At 43.5% G+C, this 20,860-nt stretch overlaps 2 protein-coding genes across 2 annotated transcripts in view; one reads left to right on the forward strand and one right to left on the reverse strand.

The window, feature by feature from the left end:
* The window catches only part of IFT81 (intraflagellar transport 81), a 121,765-nt gene that overhangs the window by 34,000 nt on the left and 66,905 nt on the right, over window positions 1-20,860 (forward strand). Inside the window, exons 9-12 of the mRNA XM_083151380.1 lie at window positions 6,477-6,640; window positions 7,567-7,659; window positions 7,840-7,986; window positions 11,533-11,682. Coding sequence (XP_083007506.1) covers window positions 6,477-6,640; window positions 7,567-7,659; window positions 7,840-7,986; window positions 11,533-11,682 — 554 coding nt within the window. The remainder of the gene's footprint in view (window positions 1-6,476; window positions 6,641-7,566; window positions 7,660-7,839; window positions 7,987-11,532; window positions 11,683-20,860) is intronic.
* LOC146030785 (uncharacterized) lies at window positions 13,402-15,896 on the reverse strand. Its single transcript, XM_083158417.1, has 5 exons — window positions 15,855-15,896; window positions 15,529-15,567; window positions 14,032-14,188; window positions 13,913-13,941; window positions 13,402-13,818 (listed from the first exon to the last, which is right to left on the reverse strand). Exons 1-5 carry the CDS (start codon window positions 15,892-15,894, stop codon window positions 13,772-13,774), a joined length of 312 nt encoding a protein of 103 aa, XP_083014543.1. The 5' UTR covers window positions 15,895-15,896; the 3' UTR covers window positions 13,402-13,771.

Genomic DNA, 20,860 nt, shown 5'->3' on the forward strand with positions numbered 1-20,860 from the left:
GGCGGGAGACTGTCCGAAGTTCTTTCCAGACTGTTTTACGGGGCAGTCAGCCTCCTACCCACTATACTATACTATATTATTTTCAATAATGTTTCTGTTTCCAGCCTCCCGTTGTAGTCCCCCTCTCCTGCATTGAGAGACAATATTTAATATACCATGTTATTGATAATACTTAGCCTTGTTGCCTTTACATGTTCCTTTTGAATGTATTTCTGTTTACATTCTAACATTCCGGGGGTGACCCACGCCACCTGACCCCAGTTGGGTCGTTCCGCACTCCGACTTGGGGCATGGGTTCATGGTATGTCCCCATGCCGTCCAACAGCGGACAGTTTCTTTCTGTATTCCTTTATATGCATGTTGTCTTAATCATTGTTATACTTATCTTTTTTTTTTTTTCATCTTCTTTTTCCGTCTACTCCTTCTCTTTTTCTCTATTTCCCCCTTTCTTGTCCAACCGGTGTCATAATTTAGATGGCTTTTTGTTTCTTTCTTGGTGCAAATCCACTGGTCCTATATTCTGGTATATAAGACCCCAACCTGATGCCTCCTTCACACTACCACTCTACCTATGGCTTCCATGACCTCAGCAGACATTAAAATCTGTTCATTTAATGTCAAGGGTCTGAACATACCTGAGAAGCGATCCACGTTGTTACGTGAACTACGTTCAGACAAGGTAGATGTGGCTTTTGTGCAAGAGACGCATTTCAAACAATTGAAGTCTCCTAAACTCGGTAACTATTACTTCCCACATGTGCACATTTTGCAGTAATAACCCTCTGAGTAAATCTCTCGGTGTAGCAATTATTCTATCTCGTAAACTACCTGTTACAGAAACTTCTCATCACTCCTTATTGGATGGCAGGTGTCAGGTTTTAAATTGTAAGATCTATAATCAAAAATATACTTTTGTCAATATTTATGCCCCAACTGTGGTCAGAGACAATTTATTGGTAGAGCCCTTCGTCTTATAGAACCCTTTAAGGATGGTTTATTGGTAATTGGAGGGGACCTCAATTGGCCTTTAGATCCCCCTCTGAACTCTTCCTCCAAGTCCTCTCGCCCTATGTCGAGAGATCATAGGAAGATCCGACAAATACTTCACGAATATCAACTAATAGACCTTTGGAGGATCCACCATCCTACTGCCAAAGACTATACTTTCTTCTCTCCCCCGCATGACATATATACCCGTATAGACTACTTCCTAGTAGATCACAGATCTTTGCACTATTTCCCACATAGTTTTATAGGTAATATCACATGGTCTGACCACGCCCCAATTTTTGCCTCTATTAACCCTCCTAATTCACACCCAAAACCATGGTCATGGAGGCTCAACGAACTCCTTATACATGACCCCGATTTAAACTTGAGTTACAAAATGCCATCACTGACTATATCTCCCTCAATGACACACCTGACATCTCAGCCATGGCAATATGGGAGGCACATAAATGTGTTATTAGGGGAAAATGCATCCAATTAGGTTCACAATTGAAAAAAGAGAGACTGGCACAGCGGCAATACCTGCTTACCCGAATTCAATCGCTAGAGTTGGCCCATAAATCTTCATTGGACCCATCCATCTTACTAGACCTCACTGCAGCTAGATTAGACTTTAAAAAATGTCTTCAGAATAAGATCAAACTAGACATGAACAAGTGTAAACACAAGTACTATTTGTGGGGCAACAAGCCGGGCTCTATGTTAGCTAGAGCTCTTCGGGCTCAGAGAGCTCAAACCTACGTTCACTCTATACGCGACTCAAAAGGGAACATGGCTTCTACCTTTCCTCAGATTGCTGCAGCCTTTCAGGAATTCTATACAAACCTCTACAACCTGCGACCTGACCAACCAAAGGGATTGCCCCCTACTCTTCGGGAGACTATAGGGGACTATTTGTCCTCTGTTGGCTTCCCGAAACTTGGGGAAGACACCCTAACCTCACTTGAATTACCATTCACTTTAGAAGAGCTAGAGGGGGCTCTTTCAGCTACACCAATCGGGAAGAGTCCGGGTCCGGATGGATTCCCCGTGAGCTATTATAAAACTTATGGTACATCCCTCCTCCCCTTATTTCTGAAGGCTTGTAATGCAGTTTCAGACACCGTAGGTTTTTCCCCTCAATCACTTGAAGCTCACATTACAATAATCCCCAAAGAAGGGAAGAACCCCACCCAATGTGCTAGTTATAGGCCTATCTCCCTTCTAAATAATGATGTTAAACTATATGCTAAATTACTGTCAAACCGGTTAGGTTCCCTCCTCCCCGACTTGATACACGACGACCAGATGGGCTTTGTAAAAGGGTGAGAAGCTAAGGACAATACCTCTAAACTCATAGACCTGATACATCATATCAAGGGAGGGAAACAACATGCATTTTTCTTGTCCACGGACGTGGAGAAGGCCTTCGATAGGGTCGACTGGCAGTTTATGGAGGGTCTTCTCCATTGTTTGGGCTTGGGATCACACTGCCTGCATCGTTTATTCGCCTTATACCGTTCCCCCTCCGCAAGGGTTCGCATTAATGGGGCTCTCTCCTTTCATAATACGTAATGGCACACGCCAAGGCTGTCCCCTTTCACCAACTATATTTGTCCTATTTATGGAAGCTCTGGCACGGGCGATCCGGACTAATAGGGATATAAAGGGGATACAGGTGGGAGACTGTGAATATAAGTTGACTTTATTTGCTGACGATCTCCTCGCCACGCTTACTGAACCAGTCACTACTCTCCCCGCTCTGAAAGAGTTTCAGAGATTCAGCCTTCTGTCCAATTTCAAAATTAATTACTCTAAATCAATTGCCCTTAACATTACCACACCTGCCAACATTGTGGAGAGTCTCAGGGGTTCCTACCAATTCCTTTGGCATCCTTCCCACATTAAGTACTTAGGGGTGTTGTTATCTCCAAACATTAATAACCTCTTCACACTTAACTTTCTCCCCCTTATGGTAAAATTGAAAGGGGATCTACGGAGGTGGTCCCTTTTGAGGCTCTCCTGGTTTGGCAGGATTAACACGGTAAAAATGAATATCGTCCCCAAAATACTATATCTTTTACAGACTCTACCAATTTCAATTCCTATCTCCTACTTCACATCATTACAGAGCCTAATAGGGAAATTTATTTGGGGTGCCAATAAAGCCCGCCTTTCCCAAGCGACTCTGGTTCAAAACCGAACTAGGGGAGGACTACAACTCCCTCTGTTCCTAAACTACTACTATGCAGTACATGGAGCAAGAATAGTCAAGATGTCCAGAATCCCTTTTACTAAACAGTGGGTCCACATCTTAAACTATGCCACAACTGTACCTTCACACATCCTCCCCTGGATCACCACTTTGCCTCGAGTGTCACATCCCACACTGAGTCCTACTATGAAATATTGGCAGAAATTTAAAAATCATACCCTATTTAGTCCCGGACTTTCCCTTCCCACACCCCTTTTTGGTAATCCTGACTTCCCTCCTGGACTCGCTTCCCCATCCTTGACAACCTGGTCTGTAGCTGGAATCACCCGCATCTCCCATATACTGTCCAACTCGGGTTTACATTCCTTCACAGACCTCCAACAGACATACTCTCTCCCTGCAAGGTCGTTTTGGGCATACTTACAATTTCGACATTATATACTATCTCTCCACACTTCTAGATGGACACGACCAGATTCGAACAACTATGTTTAGACGACAAACCACCTAAACATCTTGTATCTATTATTTACCAAATGTGCTCAGAAACCCTCTTACCCGAACTACCCCCCTTTTGTTAAGGCATGGCAATCTGAGTTGACAACTATTATATCAGATGATCAGTGGCCAACGATATTTCAGTATACTTTTGCCAGTTTATCTTCGACTCAGATTCTCGAGACCCAATACAAAATTCTATCCAGGTGGTACAGGTGTCCGGTACACATACACCGGATGTTCCCAACTATCCCTGATATTTGTTGGCGATGTCAACGCTCCCAAGGCTCCCCACTACATATCTGGTGGCAGTGCCCTGAGCTGACTGACTTCTGGACAACAGTTAGGAGACTATCCACGCTGATTACGGGTACTCCCCTACCACACACTCCGGAGTTCTGGCTGCTCAATCACACGGATATCCCCCTCTCTATTTTTAAGAAATCCCTACTTCGCCATTTAATGAATGCTGCAAGAGCAACTATACCCTGTTTCTGGAGATCCCAAACACGCCCACCGATTTCCCATTTGTTCCTAAGACTTGACCGCTACATGCTCATGGAAGATCTTACGTCTTACTCTTCCTCCAAATTACCCACAAATACATTTACCACCACCTGGTCCCCATGGCTGAATTTTAAAGAAAGCCACAACTATGCAAGATATGTTGATATACCCTTACCGGCACCTGCCCCACAGCCCTAGTATGACACTGGTTGGACATTCCCTTCCCCTTTCCCTATTCTTTTTACTCTCCTCTTCTTTCCTCTCTCCTCTTCTTTCCTCTTCATCACGTTCTTCTATCACTACCTATATTTCCCAGACTAATGCGTCTATATTAAAGTGTTATTTTTTTTTTCTTTAGTTTGAAATGTTTACCCATACGTCTACTTGAAATCTTAATATGGACCATATATTATTTCAACTTGAGGTTCTTTATCTTCATGAATGTCCCTCTGAAAATGTCTATATCACAATATATGTTTGTTTTCTTATCATAATAAACACTGATTGCGTAAAAAAAAAATTGAGGGATATATAAGCTTGTAGGTGGATATTCCAAAAGCACAGTCTCAACACTCACAATGGGAGGATTCCATAGATGAAACTCACTTGGCATTTAATTGATGCCCCTGGAGTGGAGAATGGTGGATGATTTTTCGCCTTGATCGGTCCCAAAGCCTGGTTCAGGTAAAGGCAGTTTTGCAACTGTTGGTCCAAATGACAGCAGTGAGTGCGCGGCACCTTAGTCCATGGGAGTCCGCTTCCGGCGTACACGAACGCATTTCGCTGAGGTGCCCAGCTTTTTCAAACATCTTTGTCGACCTTTTGATTGGCAACCTTGCCATTGTCGGCCTAATGCATATGTAGACCTTCCAACCCTGTTGACCTTATCCATGTCGACATATTTCAGGTGCGACCTAAGCACTGTCGATCTTCAGAGGTCGACGCAATGCATGTGGACCTAAATAAGATCAACCTAGTGACTGTGGGGGTTATTCTGAGTCACTCGGAAAGGCACAATCACTCTCTAATGGACAAAACCATATGCACTGCAGGTGGGGCTGATGTAACATGTGCAGAGAGAGTTATATTTGGGTGGGGTGTACTTCAAACTGATATCTATATTGCAGTGTAAAAATAAAGCAGCCAGTATTTACCCTGCACAGAAAACATAAAACACCCAAATCTAACTCTCTCTGCACATGTTACATCAGCCCCACCTGCAGTGCACATGGTTTTGTTCATTAGAGAGGGATTGTGCCTTTCCAAGTGAATCAGAATAACCCCCTGTATCCCAGTTTCCCGATAAGCTGCGCCAAGAGACCCGTTTTTTGTCCGATAACTGATGGGTCCCGGAACTTATGCTGTATCCACTGAGTTATCGCCCGATAAGTGTCATTTACTGCATGGTATAAACATGCTGTCATTGGATAGCTTGGTAGTATTATCAGGCGGAAAATCAGTTTACACTGTGCGGTAAAATCCCCCCTATCACTACTATCTGCACTCGTCTGTACTACAGTAGGATCAGTTCATCGACAATTTCATTTTGGTTAGTGTGCTATTATCAGCACAGCAACTAAGTATTTGTTTAAACTCCATCTTTGGTAAGGAGCTAATGCTTTAATATTATCAGTATCATTTCTCATCTTTGCCATGCTCTCTAGAATTGTGTTGCTGTAATTGAGCAGTAGTTTTTTCCCCATACCAGTCCAATCCACTTTACACCCATGTACATGTAAGCACTCAGTTGGGAAGTTATTACTTGGAAGGAAAACAAGGCATCCGGCCAAAGTCATTACTGCGCGCTGTATGTCTGCACATTTTTAACCCATAGTTATGTACAAATAAAAAAGAAAATGTTTTGTGTAATGGAAAGACTTTGTTGCCTACGCAATCTAAAAAAGTCTGGGAATAAAGAATATTACACATTCTCTAAGTGTATTTCATAGTTTTTAAACATTGCTGAAGTTTTTAGTGAAATACAGATGTGTCCTCACACACTATTGCTGTACTTGTGCCCAAACATCCCTTGTTGAAGCGCCAGGTCCCGCAGGACTCCACTTGCGCCTGACCATCTTTTTTGTGCAGAGGTGCATCTTACGGTGGCCATACATCTACAGATCGATTGTTAGACACTATTTCATTGCCATGTAAAACTTCTATAAAGTATGTGTGTGATTGTGGAAATAATTTTATATGTATTGCTATTTAATCATTTTAAAGCCCAAATTCATATTTTTTTTTTTAAATTTGATATCCTCCCCAGGCCTAATGAAGCGACTAGAAGAAGAAATAAAATTTAATACATACTTGGTTTCTGAAAAGCTTCCCAAAGAGCTGGAGAGCAAGAGCCAGACCCTGGGGTTCATGCAGAGGGTTGTCAATGAACAAGTCATAGAAGACTCTCATCTTACAGAGCTTGAAACCAAGGTATGCGGGACAGGAGTCTCATGGGCCATTACACAGTGTGCTCAACCGCTTTCAAAGGATACTGCAGTGTCACCGAGAAAGTCTAATCGAAGACATTCTATTGCATTCGTCATGTCTCAATTGCATGAATTAATTACTTTGCACGATCTAATCAAGCAATAATAGCTAAATATTTTCCAGTATTTTGAAAAGCCTGTCATACACTGATAAGGGGTTGTAATTGGAATACTGGTGCCCGACACTGCTCACAATGCAGGTGCCGGAATTCCGAATGCAAGCATGCCTAGATGTGTTAATATTAGGTGCTGGTGAGGAGTTTAGGCTTAGGCGCTACAGGGTTGGTTAGGGTTAGACTGCGAGTGTGGAGGGGGGGGGGGAGGGTTAGGTTGCGGGGACGAGGAGAGTTAGGCTTTGGTGATAGGGCTAAGCTTCTTGGGAGGGGCAGTAGGGTTAGGCACTAAGGGGTTACAGCAGGGCCGGATGAAGCCTTGGAGGGGCCGGGGCACTTAAGTCAGGAGGATCTGGAGCAACTAAAATAGAAGCTCATGAAACCTGATACACCTGTGTCTCTGCCTGCACTGCGTATTTCCCTTCTCCCGCTCTGGCTGACTTTATCTGCTGCTGCATAAAAGGGAGTGCTAGTGATGTCAGTGTGCTCTAGCCAGAGGGCCCCTAACAGAGGGGGGCCCTGGGTTCAGTATCCCCTGCTTCCCATCCCCTTTAATCTGGCTATGGGTTACAGTGATCTTTGTCATATTGGAGAAAAAGATTCAGAACACTCTACTAAGGTATTCATATGTAATCCATTCCATAGAGCTGACATGAGGCATTTCCAATCAGTATAAAAAGATGCACTGTAGGGATGAATCTAGGGGTACATACTGTTGAAAAACAAAATAACAGTCTCTTTTTTTTTTCCCTCTAAGATCCAAGAAGTTAATACAGAAATTAATCATCTGATTGAAAAGAGAATGAGAAATGATCCAATGGATGACAAGTTGTCTCTCTTTAGACAGCAGGTATGTATTTTGCTATGCACCCCACAAATCTCCCCAGTCTCCTCTTCATCAACCTCATGCAAACGCTATTCAGGACTAGAATAATTTATATGATTGCAATCAGAAGAATGTCAGTGTACGGTCTTCCAGTGATGTACATGCATTTTGTATAGGTTTTCATTATACAATCTTCACACACAGGCAGCTATTATCTCCCGAAAGAAAGAGACTAAAGCTGAAGAATTACAGGAAGCTAAAGAAGAGATTGCCAACCTAGAGAGGGAAATCACACAGAAAGCCAGCCATGCCAGAGATGCCGATGGCAATGAAATGTTAAGAGGAGACGAGGTAAAAATACATTTGTAAATGTAGTTGTTCATTCTTATCTGAGTGTACAGTATTTGTTGGATTAGTTTTCACTGTAAAATGTATGCAATGAAATAAAAGGCGGCGATCCTGTGTTTTATATATATATATATATATATATATATATATATATATATATATATATATATATATATATATATATATATATATATATATATATATATATATATATACATATATCTATATCCATCCAAAAATGCCGGCACTCCAATGTACTTGCAGCATCAACCCAGGTGCCAGTAAACGAATTTACACAGTCCAAAGTCCCACCAAGCAGGACAATAACGGCACTCAAAAGGATTTTTCAACACAAGAAAAACTGTATTAAAATACAGACATGTACAGAGTAATGGGTTACGTTTCGGGGGACAAACCCCGTCCTCAGACCCTCCTACAGGGTCTGAGGACGGGGTGTATATGTGTATATATAATTATTTACATTAGCCTGCATAGTTTAATCTTAATTATAATCGTATGACTTTAATAGAAATTGTGAATTTTATACTGTATACGATTGTTACCAGCTAACAATTTGGATGTTCATCATCTGCCACTTAGATATTTGTTGAGGATATGCATCTTCATATTGAGAATATATATTGGATGATGACAGGAAAAAGAACAGGGCACATGTGACATGAACAATGGCCTGCGTTACAGCACTTATTCCATCATGCGGCTATTAGTAGACTTGAGATACTTTAAATTGTTTCCAGGAATAATTTATCCACGTTGGTCAGTTGAAATGAAGTCTCTAAGAATAAAGGCTTTGTCTCCCGGTAAATGTAGTGGGTGGCAGAGATGAGAAGGTTTCAGAACCTCCTGTAATTGTAGGTGAAATATAATACAGCAGTAAATGTATGGCTTCTACCTATGGTGTTTCATGATGACATTGCAATGTGATTATTATTAGAGTAAGTTATGTAAAAGGATAAGACAAGCAAACTATGCATCATAATTAGTATAACTGTATGTGCCCCTAGGGCAATACACAGAAATGAGACCCGAAAACTAGAGATGGGCAGGTTCGGATTTATCCAGATCTCAAAACGGGATCTTATTGGCTATCTGACTGTCACGTGTTTTGGAGCCAAAACATGTGACAGCCGATAGCCAATAAGATCCCATTATGAGTACCGGTTAAACTTGGGTAAATCCAAACTTGCACATCTCTAATGAAAACCAAAAATAAATATACTCCCCTTCCCCGATAGATAAACCAGTTCTTTACTTATAGCATCTGATACACGTGTTAAAGCTTTGATTTCAGTCCGATAAGCTGTTGTGACAACACAAGCATTGCTGTGTATGAATCCACCAATCAGCCTACTGCATTACTGCAGAACAGGTTTTGCAGGCATGTCTGTCATACTTTGGTAGGTCACACATTTTTAAGGAATTCACCGTTCTATATACAAGAATAAATTCTAAGCAATCAACCCTAATTACCTAGTTCTTCAGAAGCCAAGCAGAAGGCAGGGGCGGATCAATCAGGCGTATTGCTCTCTATCACATTGTATAGCGGTATGCTTAGCCCGGCCTTTTACCAGACTGATTAGTACTTTGATCAGGGGTGTTGCCTTCGTTTAGATCCTAAAAACTTCTAGAACCAACCCATTAAAAAGATAATGTAGATATACCACCTAACAGCGGACAGGAAACTAGTTTTATTTTAGGCAAACTGCCCAATGCACATTCATAGGACATTAATAGAACGTCCAATTATTTCCTGAGGCCTGATGTTTATTTATGATATCCCTAGATTACTATATTTAATAGGACTGTCTTTGCAGCTATTAATATAGCCTGATGCTATCATATCCTCTATAAAAATTAAACCTAAAAAGCAGTGCCTGCTAAGTGTACATTCTGTCCCGCATGTAATGAGCAGCAGGGCTTTGAGCTTAACGGATCCTCTGTTAATATCTATTATATTGATGCCAGCACTTTGACTGGCAGCAGACATCATCTGAGCTTGGCGATGAGGACAAAATGCTGTTTTCTTGCATCTAGTAAAAATGGACAAATGTGGGGTTCTCCTGCTTTTGTTACTCTACCCACACATTCTTTGCCTTTTCCTGCCCAGTATTGTTCCTCTTACAGTACCTGGCTGCCCTCCCTGTTTTCCATAAACATTTTCCAGTATTGTAACATGCTCTTCCCTGTCTTATGGGTAGCCGGATGACGCTCTGACAGTGGGGATCCCGACAGTCAGTATCCTGACGTCTGCATCCTGACTGGCTGTGCTCCGATAAGGGGGATCCAGACTCACAGGGGCTATTCTCTCTTGTGGGTGTCCACAACCCGCATAGAGGGAGAATAGAACCTGTGAGTTAAGCGAGCCACCGGGCCTGCAGTGTGGCGAGCACAGCGAGCCCACAAGGGGCTTCTTTGCATTCGCCCCCCTGTCGGAGCACCGGATGTCGGGATACTGCCTGTCAGGATCCCCACTGTCGGAGCCCCATACCACACCCGTCCTATGCCCTTATGTCTTTTCTTCCCTAATCACAGATCTTATAGTATACATTCCATTCATCATTTGTACCTATCCCTGTACTCATTACTTAACATACCCATGCTCCTGATTACCATTTATTTAATGCTGATCATCCCTTTTCCCCTGCCCCACCGTTCTCTGCCCACTGCCACTCTGACCAAACCCAAACTTTGCTTGTTCAGGAAAGGTGGCCATACACTTCTGTGTGGCATCGCATGTCTCCCGCCAATGCGATACCCCACTGGTGAGCTGCCGGGTTACTGGGCGGCAGGAGTGCATATGGTGATTTGTTTGCACCATTTGCATACGATGTATCATATGCGATCGTAGTACGGGCTAGGAGAAACAACAAATCCTACGTGCAGCCCTTGTGATCTCGAAGGCCTGATTCAATGCCCACTGGACTGCCCATCTGATCAGATCGGAATCGGAGGTTAGGCATATACGATTTGGGCACTTTTAACCCAATTTCTCATCCCGATTCATTAGAATTGGGTGAAAACTGCCCAAATGGTATAAGTGTATGCTGACCTAAACCTTGTGGTACCTAGGGGGTTATTCAGATCTGATCACAAAGCTGCTTTTTTATTTATTTTTTATTTTAGCAAATGTACAAATCCATTTGCACTGCAGGTGGAGCAAATGTAACATGTACAGAGAGAGTTAGATTTGGGTGGGGTGTGTTCAAACTGAAATCTAAATTTCAGTGTCAGAAAAAAGCAGCCAGTATTTACCCTGCACAGAAACAAAATAACTCACCCAATTGTAACTCTCTCTGCACCCACCTGTACTGCACATGGTTTTGCCCATTTGCTACAAGAGCAGCTTTGCAATCAGGTCTGAATAACCCCCTATGCCACTTTGTTTGTGCTGTATTGCAGTACATCACTGCTTCCTCCACTGTGCTGTTTATCATCCATTTAATTACTCACTGTAATGCTGGACCCTAATCCACCCTTTTGGCATTTGATCCATTACTTTTTAACTTTAATAATTTTCTCTTTTTGTAGTTTAAACGTTATGTTAGCAAACTGCGAGGGAAGAGTTTGGTGTTCAAGAAGAAACGGCAAGAACTAGCTGAGCTTACTGCAGAATGTGGCGTTCTGCAGAGAACAGAGCAAATCCTAAAGCAACGCCATGACAGCATGCAGCAGCAACTGGTAAGCGTGTGCCTCACTGATATTACCCAGATGTGTATTATTTATCAACGTACATTTAGAAAAAACTAGAAATTTAGCAGATTGGTGAAAATAGTTCTCGTTATCTAAGGGTAAATGAAAGAAGAATTGCTTAGCAATGAATTGTTAAACTGTCGACACATGAAAAGGTCAACCTTAGATTTTTTTCACACATTTTTTTTCTTACATTTTTTGACATTTTCCGTACTTTACCATCAACTACGCAGGGCAAGCGGGTTCAATGTGCTCTGATGTCAACATAGTCACCAAAAAACTCATGTCTACTTTTAATATGTAGACATTATCAACATTTTGCTTGTGTAGACAGACCTTGTACATGTCGACATGCTATACCACACCCTCCTAAAGCATAATTAGGGGCTTTATGGGCCTGGAGCTGAAAATGTTCAAGGGCCTATTGTGAGAAGTGGTGGAGGTGAGGCCAATGCCATGTAGAACCCATACACCCTAGGCAGGGGTGTAACTAGAACTCTGTGGGCCCCATAGAATTTTATTTAAGGGCCACCCTTATTCTCAATTGGAGGCACATGCTCACGTGGCACCAGCAACACTCTATGAGGATGCATCTGTACACTGCCACTCACATACATACATACTGTACAAATATACATATATACATACACACCCTCTCACATACATACACTGCCTCACATACAGTACATATTGTACAAATATACATGCATACACACATACATACATACATACATACATACATACACTGCCTCTTACATACATGCTGGACATATATATATACATATATATCACTTCTGCACCTTGAAAACCGGGTTCCCCCCCGAAACGTCGGTCTTTGTTTGCACACCGTTGATGCTTTGATAAAGTTGTTTTCCACAAGTCTCCGAGTGCCGCCGCTGTTTCTTTAAGCTTGCACATTCCGTATTGGAAGGCACCGGAGCAGGCTGTACAGCCGGGATTGAGTGCCGGTCCGCTCCCCCCACGCTATATATCTATATATATATATATATATATATATATATATATATATATATATATATATATATATATACTGTATATATATACTGTATATATGGGATGCGGTCATTTGGTCTACTGCATTATGGTAGAAAGTCATTAGGTCGAATCCATTAGGTCGACATGCTAAAAGGTCGACATGATTCTAGGTCGACATGGGAAAAGGTCGACATGATTCTAGGTCGAAAGGTCATTAGTTCGATACATACATACATACATTGCCTCTGAGACCACTTGCTTTGTCAATTTTTGCTTTGTATATTTTACACTGCAGTGGGCACTATTTCTACCCATGAAGCAACCCACTGCCTTGAACCTGGCTGTAATCTCTCCCCCCCCCCCCCCCCCCCACCCCACACACTCCTATGGCAGTGTCTCTATGCCACTACCCCTCAACTGCATTGTCTCTTCCCATTCTCCCACCACCCGCCACCTTTTTCTACTCCCCGACCCCTATCTTTCACCCAGTGACTGACTGTAGCCCCCCCCCTCTGACTGACTGTAGCCCCCCACCTCCCAAGAATTGCTCATAAGGTGTTAGAGCACTTCTGAACCATTGTGAGCCATTATCCAGGCACCACTGTGTACATTTATTGTATGTTAGAATACCCAGAACTAGATAAACCAAGAACTCAATTATTATTATTATTATTATTATTATTATTTTTTTATTCAACTGCTGGTGTTATTACTAGATGTTAATAAAGAGGAGAGGAGATGATGTTATCCTATGCCTGTTGGTTAATTGGCCGATGGAATATGTGCGCACTGGGGGATAGTTGTAATATACAGTAGATGAAATATTACGGTTCTATAGTAGATGTAAGGAACTGCTGTAAGAAAGGGTTCTTGGATTAACTACAGCTAATAGCTAAACAGGAACACGTTCTTACAACAGTACCTCACACCTAGAACCTCATATTAACCCCTATGGTTTTAGATGTGAGGAACTGCTGTAAGAAAGGGTTCTTGCATTAGCTACAGCTAATAGCTAAACAGGAGCACTTTCTTACAACAGTACCTCACAGCTAGAACCAGCGCACACAGGGCCGGCATCCTCTTAGTTGGCAGTTGAGTTGGAGTCGCTTGATGGATCACATGCTGGAGCTAGATAGAAAGATAAATAAATAACATTATATTGCTGAATGTGCGCATTTTGTGCAATTGTAGGACACATATAGATAACTGCAGGTTTTCTCACCTTCGATGTCTTTGTCCATGTCTTCTGATCTGTTAATAAATAAATAAAGAGATAAATAAATGAAGCTTCATCTTGATCGTTAATAAAACGGACAATAAAAGAAATGACACAATCCCTACCTTATCACTCTGCAGCAACACATGATTAGCGCTGCGGTGATAATGAGCAACATGGTGCTAAAGCCAACCACACAGAATATTATTGTGGTATTAAGCTCTCTCTGACGCTCCAGTGCCTTCTGCAGATGGTCTGTGCGGGTCTCCAATGCTTCTATAGCTGAAATGTGAAGGTGCAAAATCATTACTATCTTTAATTCATAAAGTTATACTTTAAATAAAGGCTGAAATTGTAAAGAGACACAATGGGTCATAGGGTCAACAGTGCCTGGGTTTATAGTCAATAGGTCGACAACAAATGGTTGACACATGCAAAAGGTTGACAGTTTTTCAAGGTTTCTTTGGTATTTGTGTTGACACCTGAGCACATGGCCCCCAACTAGATTACCGTATACCCTGGCATAGCTCCGTTTGCTCACCATGCTCCGAGCCAGGTGCCCTGCTCCACTACCACAGCACTCGGCACACCTACCATTCCCAATCATTGTCCACGTGGACGGTAAAGTAGCAAAAAATTTTGGGAAAAAAACATAAAAACCTTGTCGTCCTTTTGTATATGTCAACCTTATTCATGGCTACATATTGACTGCAAACCTATTTTCCAGATCCCACACAAGGAAGCTTCTGTCACCTTACAGGCTGTGCTAGACAAATGGCAGTTAGGAGCGGTCTGTTTGGTACTTTATCTCCCTCCACTATATACTTCTCTAAGCTCTGATGAATATCCCCAGGTTGTGTCCAGCAGGTGTATCACCGCACCTGGTTATTGACCAGACCCATTTCTCTGTAATATATATACCATTTGCACAGCGAGACATTATGACGTTTTCTGATTTGCAATTCTCGGGGGTAAGATTACTAAGATGGGAGTTCTATTAGAGATGGGATGTGAGGGTGTCTGATAACTGCTGCACTGTATCTACTGCCAGAGACCAATAGATGCCGCTTCCATACCTTGCAACTGTCCCGTTTTTCGCGGGACCATCCCGATATTTCGGGACGGTTCCGCCCAGGGCCGCCAGTGTACCTTGGGGGGGGGGGGGGGGGCAGTTTTACGCCCCCCCAAGCCTGAAGGGAATAGACACTGCGCGCATGTGTACAGCATCTATTTAGCATTGCTGAAGGATGAAAACGGGGACGTGGCCTGAGGATGCATCATTACATGAGGCCATGCCCCCTTTTCACAGACCACGCCCCCTTCTTTGGCGCATGCGCCCCATTTTAAAGATAACATATGTTGGGAGGTATGCGTATATAATACCTCAGCCCTTATGTCCTGTCCTGGCAGCCCTATGTCCTGTACACACTTGGCGATATAATGAGGAATATTATAGAAGGAACAAAATGAGCGATGATGTACATTATATCACCCAGTGTGTACGTACATTAATTCTGCATAGCTCACAGACGTGCCGGATATGTCATGTGACTGATATTATGGGCATCACACAACAGAACACAATACATCAGGTTCTCTCATTTTCTTATTTGTTTATTTACCTGGCTTGATCTCAGCGAATGATGAAGCAATAATAGGCTCTGAAAGAGAAAATACAAGAAATACATTAAAGTAATGTTGTTGTTCCGTATCTGCAGCATACTGTACAGCCGTGGGTGTAACACAGAAGCGTCTGCATTTCCTGTCACCTCTGTAACATGGACTCAGGTGATCCGCTGTGTAGCCTCTCTCTGTACATCCAGTTAGGCCAGGGGTGCTCAACATACGGCTCTCCAGCTGTTGTGGAACTTTACATCCCAGCATGTCCTGCCTCCGTTTTAGCATTCCCTAATGACTATAGTTACATGGTTATTGTAGCTGTACTTACCATTCAGTGCAGGTCTGTTCTTTTTTCCTGCTGCATACATGGGAGCTGGGGGAACATGAGAAAACACCAACACGTTAATGACAGTTTGTGACCATTTTAGTCATGTTTATGTTATTATCTACGTAGATGCAAATCAACCTTGCCTACAATCCTGGAAAGGCCAAGAGGCTCCCAAAAATGGTGACCCCCTCCCAGGCCCCCGGAAGGATGGACAACCCTCCCGCAAGTCCCTGGACCCCAACATCCCCCCCCCCCCCCCAAACCTCCTACTACCCTGCCTGTTAAATACCAACATTTGCAGGTGTATGAGGAGGAGACCGGGCTAAAATATGCAAATCGCACCGTTTTAGCCCCACCCCTCCATGTACAACCGCAAACCACGGCAGTTCTAATGATGGGGGTGGGGCTTGGTGACTACATGCTCTGGTCCTGCCCCTCGGAAGCATGCTGAATGTCTCCTCCCAGTGAGGAGAAGAAGAAAGTCGGCTATTATGATGTAAATGTACCTGATGTTTCACCCCATGTGAGATGTCTGTAAATGTGCTGGCCACAAATAGGAGAAGGAAAATAAAATACTTCATCCTTTATCGCCTTAGTATACAGAAATGATGCGTTCTCTGAATAAGTTGCATTGGTATGGAAAGAGTCACACGTAAAGACATGCAGCACTGAGTCACATGTAACTTGTACATTATGTGAAACATTACTTGTAGTGCCCCCTTCCACAGGCTGATCCTAATACTCCCCCATAGTGCCCTCCCTGCTTGCAGCCCAACCATAACTCTCCCTGCTTACAGCCCAACCCTAAACCGAACTTCCCACAGCCTAAAAATGCTGCCGGAAGTCAGGTGGGCGGGCTGTTGTCCTGGAGCCGGTCAGGATGCAATAAACACGGTGGGAGGGCAGTGCGCCCATGACAAGGCGGGCTGTGCTGCTGTGTGGTGTACTCAGCGTGACCTTGTCACACTGCGCAGAGCCACACTGCCGAGGAGGGGAGAAGCCGGTCAGCGTCTGAGCGGGTGTTCAGATGTTGCCAGGCATTGGACTGCACATGTGCACTCTAATTGCGAAATCAGGGGATTGGAGACTCCCACCGTTTTGGGGGCCAAATTCCAGGATTCCCCCAATCCCGGGATTGGCCACCCTATACACAATACACCCTATACACAACCGTTGCTTCATGTTTAGAAACCATTTTTCGTGCACAAATAAAATATATTTGTGTGTATTTCAGGTGTTTGATGTGTCTACACAACATAAATGCAAGTTAAATGTTTCTGGTTCTGAGCATATTTGATAAGAAATACATATAAATGTACCTGAGTTTTGATCTCCATGTGCGATGTCTGTAAAGGTACCGGTCACAAATAGGAGGAGGAATAAAAAGCACTCCATCCTTTCTCGCCTCAGTATACAGAAATTAGGCATTCTCTGTTGGGTGTCTATTATGACATCACTGTATTATGATGTCACAGGGGGCGGGGCCTCAAATTGACATGGCAAGACTGCAGTAGCAGGATTTTTATTGGGGGGGGGGGGGGGGTTACAGGTGTATATGCACATCTTTTTTTTTTTTTAATGTTTAGAAACTTTTTTTTCATGCACAAATACAATATATTTGTGTGTATTTGGTACTTGTGAGTTATCCGGACGCCCGATTTCAAAATCGGGTCGGATCGGGCACATCGCATCGCATCGCATGCGACCATCGGATGCGATGCGATGCGATGCGATGACCCGATTTTTCCATAGGAATCAATGTTAAAATGGACTGAGTCCATTTTAACATGGAATTCAATGGGAAAAAGGGGTCCTTTTCATACCCCTACTATCCAAGTGGGCATGGAGTTGGATATAAACCTGTGGCGAGCGTAGCGAGCCACCGAGCCCGAAGCGTGGCGAGCGTAGCGAGCCCCGCGAGGGGACACGGAATACCGTCCCCTCGCGGGGCTCGCTTCGCTCGCCACGCTTCGGGCTCGGTGGCTCGCTACGCTCGCCACAGGTTTATATCCAACTCCATGCCCACTTGGATAGTAGGGGTATGAAAAGGACCCCTTTTTCCATAGGAATCATTTTAACATTGATTCCTATGGAAAAATCGGGTCATCGCATCCGATGGTCGCATGCGATGCGATGCGATATCGCATCGCATCGTATCTGATTGTATGCCTTAACTTAAGGCATACAATCAAAAAATCGGGCGTCCAGATAACTCACAAGTACCGTGTATTTCAGGTGTTTGTTGTGTCTACACAACATAAATGCCAGATAAATGCTTCTGGTCCTGAGCATTTCTGATAAGGGATACTCAACCTGTATTTGTGTGTGTGTGTGTGTGTGTGTGTGTGTGTGTGTGTGTGTTTGTGTGTAAACCTCTTCTCAGAAAACCACATTGCATTCTTATTTGTTGAAAATGTAGAAAGTTGGATGCACTCTGGTACATTAACACAGAATGTGAAATAAATAGAATATGTAGGCAGATAAGAAGAAATACATATAAATGTACCTGAGTTTTGATCTCCATGTGCAATGTCTGTAAAGGTACCGGTCACAAATAGGAGGAGGAATAAAAAGCACTCCATCCTTTCTCGCCTCAGTATACAGAAATGAGGCATTCTCTGTTTGGTGTCTATTATGACATCACTGTATTATGATGTCACAGGGGGCGGGGCCTCAGATTGACATGGCAAGACTGCAGTAGCAGGATTTTTTTTATTTTTTTTATTTACAGGTGTATTTTTTTTTAAGGTTAGAAACTTTTTTTTCATGCACAAATACAATATATTTGTGTGTATTTCAGGTGTTTGTTGTGTCTCCACAACATAAATGCCAGATAAATGCTTCTGGTCCTGAGCATTTCTGATAAGGGATACTCAACCTGTATTTGTGTGTGTGTGTGTGTGTGTGTGTGTTTGTATGTATGTGTGTATGTGTGTGTATATATATATATATATATATATATATATATATATATATATATATATATATATATATTTAATAGATATAGAAATATATATATATATAATGTATGTATGTGTGTGTATATATATATATATATATATATATATATATATATATATATATATATATATATATATATATATATATATATATATATATATATATATAATGTAATATAGTAAGTGTGGGTGTGTGGGTGTGTTTGTGTGCAGTATCTATCTAGCTCTAGAAAACCACATTGCAATCTTATTTGTTGGAAATGTAGAAAGTTGGATGCAGGGGCGGATTGGCCCACCGGGAAACCGGGACATTTCCCGGTGGGCCGGACCATAAAACATTACTGTTGGGCTGGCCAGGCCACTCTCCTACTGGCTGGGCCGCGGTTTTGCCCTAATCCAAAATGGCGGCGGCCGGGCTGCTGCGGAAGCCCGGCCGCGCGAAGCCCCTCCCACGGTGCTTTGCGGAGCTCGTGAGTGTCGGCTCACGGCTCCGCCCTCTGATCCCCCGCACACAGCAACTATCTGCCCGCAGCCGCTAGCCGCTACCTGCATCTGTCACACTGTGTGACAGAGCGGCGCTGGCTGCAGCAGCATCGACCCCCGCCCTCCCTCCCTCCCTCCCATGTGAGTGACTGGAGCGAGCGCAATCCAACCTTACCACTAGGCATGGAGAGAGGAGCCAGCCCTACAGCGAGCCACAACAGCACACAGGTACAGTATGTGATGTGTGCTGGGAGGGATGTTAATGTCTTCTTCGGGGGGAGGGGGGGGGGGGGGCTGTGGGCCAATCATTGTAGTTGCCACAGGGGCCCAGTGGCCACCCGGCAGCCAATCACTCACTTTTAGTGTTTCAAAATAATGGCGGGTGCTATAATGTGTACTGGGCATAACGGCGGGTGCTATAATGTGTACTGGGCATAAGGGTGTGCTATAATGTGTACTGGGCATAACGGTGTGCTATAATGTGTACTGGGCATAACGGTGTGCTATAATGTGTACTGGGCATAACGGTGTGCTATAATGTGTACTGGGCATAACGGTGTGCTATAATGTGTACTGGGCATAACAGCGGGTGCTATAATGTGTACTGGGCATAACGGCGGGTGCTATAATGTCTACTGGGCATAACGGCGGGTGCTATAATGTGTACTGGGCATAACGGCGGGTGCTATAATGTGTACTGGGCATAACGGCGGGTGCTATAATGTGTACTGGGCATAACGGTGGGTGCTATAATGTGTACTGGGCATAACGGCGGGTGCTATAATGTGTACTGGGCATAACGGCGGGTGCTATAATGTGTACTGGGCATAACGGCGGGTGCTATAATGTGTACTGGGCATAACGGCGGGTGCTATAATGTGTCCCGGGCATAACGGCGGGTGCTATAATGTGTACCGGGCATAACGGCGGGTGCTATAATGTGTACTGGGCATAACGGTGGGTGCTATAATGTGTACTGGGCATAACGGCGAGTGCTATAATGTGTCCTGGGCATAACGGCGGGTGCTATAATGTGTACTGGGCATAACGGTGGGTGCTATAATGTGTACTGGGCATAACGGTGGGTGCTTTAATGTGTACTGGGCATAACGGCGGGTGCTAGAATGTGTACTGGGCATAACGGCGGGTGCTTTAATGTGTACTGGGCATAACGGTGGGTGCTTTAATGTGTACTGGGCATAATGGTGTGTGCTATAATGTGTACCGGGGGCATTACAGTGTGTGGTGTAATGTGAATTGATATTATTATGTGGCCTCACCCCTTCCCTGCACAGCCATGCCCTAAATTTTTGGTGCGCGCCTTAGGCACGCACTGTCCCTGTTTTCAGGATTATGTATTTTCTAGTTTTCTATCTATTCTGCTTTATATGAGTGGGCCAATGCACACTCCCCCCAGGACCCACATGTGTCATGCTGTGGGAAGGAGAGAGGAGGCTTTATTCCATTGGGAACCAGAAAAGGTCGGGTAGGACCCCAATTTTTCTATCTGAGAGGTCCCAAGGGCCCACTATTTTTTGGGGGTGTTCACGAACATTGTGTGTA

Source organism: Crinia signifera, chromosome 1, assembly GCF_055691185.1.
Source record: "Crinia signifera chromosome 1, ASM5569118v1, whole genome shotgun sequence".
NCBI classification, from domain to species: Eukaryota; Metazoa; Chordata; class Amphibia; order Anura; family Myobatrachidae; genus Crinia; species Crinia signifera.